The sequence below is a fragment of the Mastomys coucha genome, unplaced genomic scaffold (assembly GCF_008632895.1).
Source record: "Mastomys coucha isolate ucsf_1 unplaced genomic scaffold, UCSF_Mcou_1 pScaffold18, whole genome shotgun sequence".
Classification (NCBI taxonomy): Eukaryota; Metazoa; Chordata; class Mammalia; order Rodentia; family Muridae; genus Mastomys; species Mastomys coucha.
In genome coordinates, this window is record NW_022196900.1 from 76,970,479 (window position 1) to 76,979,350 (window position 8,872).

Here is an 8,872-nt window from a genome sequence, read left to right on the forward strand (position 1 = left end):
AACTGTAATGTATCCCAGAAACTCAGATAAGGAGCCAAAGAAAGATCCTGAGACTCCTAAACTGGTCAGGAAGCGCTTCCTTCCCACCCAAGGTGCTACAGGTCCTATCTATTTGTCCGTCTGTCTGTCTGTCTCTGTCTAACTGCTCTAAACTCCACACTGGGCTTAGTATATATGGCAGACATTCATCTTTGTTTATAGAACACAATTAAATGAACATAGTTTAGAGGAATCTCAAGTGTGGGTGCAGAGAGATGCAGAGGACAACCACAACACAGAGGCCACAGGGTCCTCGCTGCTGCCACAAGACGGGCCTGTGGGCACATAGGAGGGGACCTGACAGATACCCTCCTAACTTCCATTTTTGTGTGTGATATGTGCATATATTCACATATATGTGAATGTGGGGGACACGGAAGGCAGAGATCAATGTCAGGTGTATGTGTGCATCATATGTATGCATACAGTATGCATATTCACATGCATGTACCCATGCATACAGATGTGGAGGCCAGAGCAAGATGCCAGGTGACTTCCTCTATTAATCTCTTTGTCACTGCCTGGACACAGGGTCTTTTGCTGGTTGTTTTTGCGAGCTGGCCAGCCAGCCCACTCCCAGCATCCACCTGTCCCTACCCACTCCAACCCCAATGCTGGGTTAGCTAGGTGCACATAAGCCATGCCCAGCGTTTGACAAGGGTGCTGAGGTCCCCAACTTAGGTCCTCACGTCTGTACCGGAAGTGCTGTATCCACTGGGCCACCTCCACCATCTCCTCAGCTCCTCCACATTTTTTTTTTTTTTTTGACACAGCTTTTCTCACTGGAACCTGGAGCTCTCCAGTCAGGCAAGATCAATGAACCCCCTTTCCCACTTCTCCAGAACGAGGGCTCTGGGCACACACTACCACACTTAGCTTTTTATGTGGGTGCTGGGGAGTCAAACCAAGATCCACATGCTTACTCAGTAGGCATGCTACCAACAGAGCCATCTTCCCAGTTCCCGGTTTCTTCCTCACTTGGTTCCACAGAGAGTGGCTCCCATCCTGTGGCCCTCTGGGAGAGCACTCCTCTGGGATTCTCACGTTCCCATTTGTTCACGGAACCACCTGTGCTCCTGCTGTTCTCCGGCACCTGCTCTCTAGCTGCATCTCAGTGAACAGGTCAGAGCGGCATTCCCTATAGGTTTGCCCTGCAAATCTGGCATGAGCCTGCATGACTGAGCATTCTCTTGGGCAAAAATGGAAAAGAAATGTTTCCCTTAGTTTCCTGTCACCACCACAAGGGAAGTGGAACGGCTCTGGAATCTTAAAAAATAAAATAAGACAGGGTTGGGGGTAGAATGACGGCTCTGTGAATAAGAACACTTGTGCAACCCTGAGAACCTGAGTTTGAATCCCAGCACTCACATAACAAACAGGCAGGAATCCTGTGCATATTGCTGGGTCTGCTGGCTGCCAGGCAAGTTGAAAAACTTGAGCTTTCTGATTAAAGCTGTTAGGTGGAGTGTGACAGAGGAGGATACTGATACCTTCCCATGGGCTCTATACACACACACACACAGACACACACATGTGCACATGCATGCACACACATGCGCATATATACACACACACACACAGAGAGAGAGAGAGAGAGAGAGAGAGAGAGAGAGAGAGGGAGAGAGGATATAAAACTGAAAAGCAACTGTCCAAAATGTAGCCAGCATTCAGAGCTGGGATGCAGCATAATGTTTACCAAGCACAGTAAAAGCCCTGGTTTCGGTCTTCAATACCATAAAAATAAAACAAAATGTAATGTTCAACTATTCCTGAAATGACAGAATCCCAGACACCCAGTGAAATTTGGGTACAGGAAGCAAGTTATTTGGAGATGTCCGAGTGGCAGGTGACAGGAGACATGAAGTCAATGTCCACTCCACTGCGGAGGATCTAAACGTGTGTGTGTGTGTGTGTGTGTGTGTGTGTGTGTGTGTGTGTGTGTGGGAGAGGGGGGGAGTGAGAGAGAAAGAGAGGGAGCGAGAGAGAGAGGGGGGGGAGAGAGTGGGGGAGAGAGAATTTTATGAGTGTGGGTGTGTTAATGGAATAGAATAGCCCAGACTTAAAAACAGAAGTGAAGGGATGGAGAGGCAGTTCAGTGGTTAGAGCACCAGATGGTCTTGCAGAGGACCCAGTTCAATTCCCAAACCCACATGTTTGGCTCACCACTGTCTGTAACTCCAGTTGTGAAGGATACAAACACCTTCTCTGGCCTCCTCAGGTACTATACACAAGTGGTACAGACATATATATGCAGGCAAAACACTCATACACACACACACAAAAAATCAATTAAAAATTTAAAACATTTAAAAACAGAAATGAAAAAGGTTGAGTGAGCTCCCCCATTCTTCAGAATCAAAGGAGCTTGTGGACACTGTGTGTTCACAAACCCTGCAATGTATCAGACCCTACATCACAGCAAGGGTCAGCATGTATCTGTTTAGGATGCTGCATTTTGCTCCAGAAGCCTTGATCCCAAGTGTGCTATGCCATCTGAGTTACATACCACTACCACAGGGGGACCACTCTCTTACTACAGGGGGACCACTCTCTCCTGCCGAGACCTCTGTCACACCCATCTTCTGCATCGCGCACCATAGCAGGCCTTAGAGCAGTGGTTCTCAGCCTGTGGGTTGAGACCCCTTTGGATGTCAAGTGACCCTTTCACAGGGGTTGCCTAAGGTCAGCGGAAAACAGATATTTTACATTACAATTCATAACTGTAGCAAAATTATAGTTATGAAGTAGCAACAAAAATAATTTTATGGCTGGGGATCACCACAACATAAGGAACTGCATTAAAGGGTCGCAGGGTAGGAAGGTTGAGAACCACTGCCTTATAGAGTCAGGTGCTCAGGACCTGATCCCACCCTGAGCATCATTCAAAATTTAGAACTGTTGAACAATGTAGCCTTGTACTAGAAGAGCAAAATGCTTCAGAAACAAAGGAGGAAGAATGACTGATTTTGTTTGAAGGAAAAAAAAAAAAAGGGAGGGAGACCAGGAGTGTGCTGATAGAAGAAATGACACCAGGAGTTGGCCTGAGAAGATGAGCAAAGACAGCACTAGTGATGTCAGGAGAGCAGGTGGTTGTGGGGCAGAATGTACACGGTCTCTCTGGTGACTAAGGACAGCCTGGAATGAAGAAGGCTGTGCACAGACCACGGTGCCACAAGGAACATGGACTTGGTCTAACAGGTAACATGAGGACTTGGGAGAGTGTTCAGCAAGAGAGAGCAGCTCTGTTTCCAAGAATCTACTCAACAGAAAGAGAAGATGCTCTGGCTATGGGCTTGAGAATCTATATCAGCTCAGGGGAATGTCTGCTGCAGTCAGTAAGGAGAGGAAGGTGTCTGACAGAAGGACAGGGGAGACTGACAGACCAGCCAGAACACTGAGTATGCAGAGCATCCTTGTGCCACAGAACTGCAGTTGCACGCACTGACCACCCAGCGAGCCCAGCAGTGCCACTGACCCCGGTGTCCCCGTGTGCTCTTCACCACCACTGGGTATCCCAGGGGCTCGGCTTCATCGATCATTTTAGAGAAGTCTTCATGCCCACCTGCCAAAAAAAGGGCAAGAATCAATAAAGTGTTGGCAATGGGGCAGAGGCTGGCCCAGCACTCGCCGACGTAGAATGTGCTGATGAAATCAATCCAAATCCATCCAAACCCAGCAGACATGAACCACATCTGTAATGTGCAAGGTGGGACTAGAGGAGGGCGACTACCAGCATCAAGCCCCTGTATCCACAGAAATGTCACACCAGCTGTGATATTCCTCATAGCATCCTTACAGTTGGGTCCTTCCCAGTGTTGATGGGAGCAGAATTCCAGGATGGCCTGCCAGACTCCTACCTATCCCTCCTGGTAAACTCCTTTATGGAATCCCTTCTCTTGAGTGGGAGAGAGGCCACTGAATTTATGGGAGCATAGATTATCACTCTTGAGATTACAATAATAGTGTGTTAGCTTTGAGCCCATCAAAGGTAAGGAGAACAATGATTCTTGGCAGGCCTGCTCTAAACACAAGAACCTTTTAAGAGGAAACAAGACTTTAGAGCATTTTCTGTTGGCCTTGAAGGAACAAAGTGCTGTGCTCTGGAGAGGGCCACGTAGCAAGGAACAGTATATAGCCTCTAGGACTGTGATTGGCCCCCTGTTGATGCCCAACAAGGAAGTAGGGACCTGCTTGTCACCACCTCAGAGGTCTCATACTATCAGAGATTCCTCTTCAGATCTTTCTACTTCTTCTGTTCTAGCTTCCTCAGATGCTCAACTCATTCCCACCCTAAACAAATGGAATCCTGCTGCTGAGCCCTCACCTCCCTGAACTCCAATTCTGTAACCCATCATCAAGCTGCTCAGAAGTTACAGATTTCAATCACTTCCCTCAGCCTTCACTTCTGTAAGCCTCCTACGATGGCTCCTCTCCTCATCACTGAGCAGAAGCAGGCTTCTTGTCATGAGGAGCCACGTGGGGCTTTGATGACATCATCTTTCCCACTGGCCTCTGCGACACCTCTGCCCTCTCCTCTTCTCAAATCACATAGGCTCCATTCCTTTTACTGGCTCTTCCACCCCTAAAAGATTCCCCTCCCCCATTTTCATTTTGTGTTTTATTCTTTTTGTTTTCTGTGAGATGATAGCACTTTGTAGCCCAGCTAACTTCAAACTTATAATCCTCCTGCCTCCACTTCCCAAGTGCCAGGATTACAAGCACACATCACCACACACAGCTCACTTTTGAGCTTTGCCAAGACAGGGTAAGCAGTCCTTAATATTTCCTGCCTCACAAAAAACGTCTGTCAGATACTCTGGGCCAGAAGGCTGAAGATGGATGCTCCAATTTGACAGGGAACTTTTGGGGGCTGTCCAGGCAACCAGCTGTCGCTGTCATTTCTATAGTTTTGGAAACTGATGGTCTACACATCCTGCATACACAGGGTAATATTTATTCTTTTTCAAGTCTCCGATGGGGTTGGAGTCTGGATAGTTATAGTCTCACAATTAAGCTTAAGTTGTTCAGGATTTCAGCATAAGCAGTCATAATCATTCTATGTAAAACCCTTTAGCTGGACCCCTTAGACCTCTGATCTTTCATCCTGCATGTCCACACTTCATGTCCTCTCACTTCACTCAGTGTAAGAGGGTCTTCTAAATCCCCATCCCCAGCCTTTTGGAAGCTTTGGGTTCACTGCTCACTGCCTCCCAAGCATATTCCCCCACGCAGACTGTAAATGTTGCAAATACACCAAGTCTCCACTGAAATCAACACTGCCTCTCCCCACCAGCCACTCACCCTCATATCCAGTTTACTTCTTCCTCTTGACATCTTCTGACCCAAGCCAGAACCTAGTTACCTTGATTCCTCCCCACACGTCCCATACACAACCAGTTACTCTGCTCTATCGTATCTGTTGCGTTCACAGTTCCCGAATCTGCTCATGTGTCTACTGGTTTGCAATATCATTCCTCCCTCATTGAAGGTGTCCACCACTACCTACTCTGTCTCTACTTTGTCTTATGTAATTCACTCTCTGTGTGGTGGACAATATGATCCGCAGGGTGACTCTGAGAGTAGGCATGTCTTGATCAGAAGCCTCCTGTTAGCCTCTTGTTAGCTATCTTGTTGGCACACTGCATGCCACACCCTCTAACCTTTCTTTCTTTCTCTCTCTCTCTCTCTCTCTCTCTTTTTACTTAAGCAGTCTTTAATGAAACCTGTGCACAACATGTCTCTACTCCTGCATCTTCTCGATCATTTCTCCCTTGTATTTGCCCTTCTCCTTTCTTACTTGTCAAGACTTGGTTGTCCTCGCCAGGATCTTCTTGTGGTCCTTGTCCAGCTTTAGCCTGGTGATAACAACCTTGCTGTGGTGGATGCCCACATGAACAGTTGTGCCATTAGCCTTCTCTCACTGGACTCATTCGACGTAGATGACGTAGTTCTTCCTGCACACTTGGACCACCTTGCCAATCTGCTGGCCTTTGCAATGTCCTCAAACAACCTGAACTTCATCATCCTTTTGAATGGGCATAGACTGAACATTATACTTCCATCTCAACTCTTTGGAAAGAGGGGAAGATATGATCTTCCTCTGAATGTGAGAAGGTGCACTGAAATCCTGTTTGCAGTTCTTGCTTCCATCAGAAGGGATTGAACTTCATTTTAGCTTCTCATTTACGGACTCTGGTGCTCCCCACTTGAGAATGGGAACAAGAGTGGATCTCCAAGCCCTCCCAACTGGAGCGAGGGCTAGCAGCACATATGATTCAAGGCTATTATTTAAATAACTACATCTCCATAAGCCCCCGCAGGCCTTTGAGTCCACAATCTGTTCCCTACCCCTCTCTAGTCCTGTGGTCCCTGGCTAGGAAAGACACAGATGGAGCCCATCCCAGCATGGCTTCCTGGCTGATGCCTGGCTAGCAAGACTGTCTTGGGACCTTGGGACAGAAAGCCTCATAGCCTTGCCTTGGATGGCTGTAGATTGCCTGCAACAACCCGCCGAAAACTCCCCCCTTATCTTTCCAATCCTCAACTCTCTCACGCACCCTTAGCCTTCTGTAGCTACTGGCGATACCACCAGCTAGTTATATTCTCTTCACCTCTGGCTCTTTTTCTGCTCCCTATTCCTGGCTATCTTTAGCTTAGATGATGCTACCTCTAAGGATGTGGTCCTCAATGTCTGATCACTGCACTAGAAGCTCTCCTATGGACTCCTGTACCACCTAAGGCTCTGAACATTGACTACACTGAATGGAAACTGCCTGTATATTTGCAGCTCTTCTTTCTGATGCCATGGGAATGCCTTGGGGGCAGGGCTGTTCTAGGATAATTCTGTGGTAGTTTGAATAAGAATGTCTCCCCAGAGGTTCATAGATTTGATATTTAGCCCCCAGAGAGTGGAAGAAATTCCTTGATAGGTTTTGAAGCATTAGGAAGCGTGGCCTTGTTGGAGGAAGTGTGTCACTATGGTAGGCTTTGAGGTTTCAAAAGCCCATTCTAGGCCCAGTCTCTTTCCCTGCCTGTGGATCAGGATGTAGCTCTCATCTACTTCTCCAGCACCATGTCTGTTGCCGTGGTCCCCACCATGATGATAATGGACTAAATCTCTGAAACTGTAAGCAAGCCCCTAAATAAATGCCTTTTTTTTTTTTCTTGAGACAGGGTTTCTCTGTACAGCCCTGGCTGTCCTGGAACTCACTCTGTACACCAGGCTGGCCTTGAACTCAGAAATCCACCTGCCTCTGCCTCCCAAGTGCTGGGATTAAAGGCGTGCGCCACCACTGCCCGGCTCTAAATGTTTTCTACTATAAGAATTGCCTTGGTCATGGTGTCTCTTCACAGCACTAGAACACTGACTGAGACATCCTCTTTCAGTGGCTGGTCCATGTTTATGAAATGACTACAAATGGAGAGTGGCCAAGACAGGTCACACAGAAGGACTGACCAGCATTCAATGTTAATTCTTCCAAAGGTAAACAGATTTATAGGGAAAAGCAACCAGAGACGCGGGAAGATTCTTAGAGAGAAAAGAGAGGTACCAGTATTTTGGGAAGGAGTCATAATATATTTTCAGAAAACTCACCATAGGAGAAGGTGTCCGGCATGGGGACTCCATGTCCAGCCAGCTCTTGGAATGTCCAAAACTTGTTGATGCAGTTTAAGATGCTTTGAGGACGGTTGACCAAGCGACAGCCCAGCTTCTCCAGGTGCCTCAGGATGGTGATTTCACTGTCCGACTGGACAGAGGGGGTGGATACTCGCACAACTACCACGTCGGGGAAGGTGGTCAGGGGTTTCTGGCTCAGTTGTAGGCCTGCAAGCAAGGGCTAGAGTGAGCTCAGTGCTCAACAGTGCTTTGTCAACTGGAAGAAATGCTTCCAGAGTTTATCTGGTCGGAAAAAAGCCTCAAAACTGCCACGTGGGCATGGTGGTGTGTGCTGGTGTATGGCGCATGAAAGCGGTAGACAGCACCGTCCTCCAGCAAATGAGCAGAACGTGATTATGATACAAGTAACAGAGGGGAAGAGAATATAACACACCAAGATTGGCACAAGTGAGAAGAGTCCATGGCACAGCTGCAGTCAGGTCCTGCTTCTCCTGGGGCGGGGACTACTCTGGGGCCAGTGGCTTAGGAGGGCATCAGTGCCACCTGCTTTTGAAATCCCTACACTCTTCAATGACTGAGCCTCATGAAAATCTACTGGGTGAAGCATTGTGTGACCACTTCCCTATTATCGTTTGCTTTGTTTTGTTTAAAATAGGATCTTATGATGTAGCCCAGACTAGCTCAAACTCACAATCCTTCTGCCTCAGGGGCCAAGACTCCAGGCTTATGCTACACCACACCCAGCTAGACAATCTTTAAGAACATACAGTTACATTTTGTATTTGTAAATGTCAATGTCAGATAGAGAAACAGGACTCTAGATCTGCTACGTAAAGTGTTTACCTAACAAGTGCAATGTGTGGGTTCAATTCCCAGCTTGGCTTAGGATTCAAAATAACTAATTCACCATGTTATCAACTATGTAAATAGATGCAGGCTGGGGAAAAAGAAAAGAAATACACATTTTAAACATTGAGAATAGGGTTACAAGTAATCTTAATCTCCCTCATCTCCCCCCCCCCCGCCACCCCCGTCTTGCTTGCTTTGTAGTCCTGGCTAGCCTGACATCACTGTGTAGCCCTGGCTAGCCTGACATCACTGTGTAGCCCTGGCTAGCCCGACATCACTGTGTAGCCCTGGCTAGCCCGACATCACTGTGTAGCCCTGGCTAGCCTGACATCACTGTGTAGCCCTGGCTAGCCTGACATCACTGTG

The 8,872-nt window shown here is 47.5% G+C and overlaps 1 protein-coding gene across 1 annotated transcript in view; it reads right to left on the minus strand.

The window, feature by feature from the left end:
- The window catches only part of Rimkla (ribosomal modification protein rimK like family member A), a 27,925-nt gene that overhangs the window by 5,711 nt on the left and 13,342 nt on the right, over positions 1-8,872 (minus strand). Inside the window, exons 2-3 of the mRNA XM_031378474.1 lie at positions 7,634-7,864; positions 3,515-3,601 (exon numbers count right to left, since the gene is read on the minus strand). Of these exons, the coding sequence (XP_031234334.1) occupies positions 3,515-3,601; positions 7,634-7,864 (318 nt within the window). The remainder of the gene's footprint in view (positions 1-3,514; positions 3,602-7,633; positions 7,865-8,872) is intronic.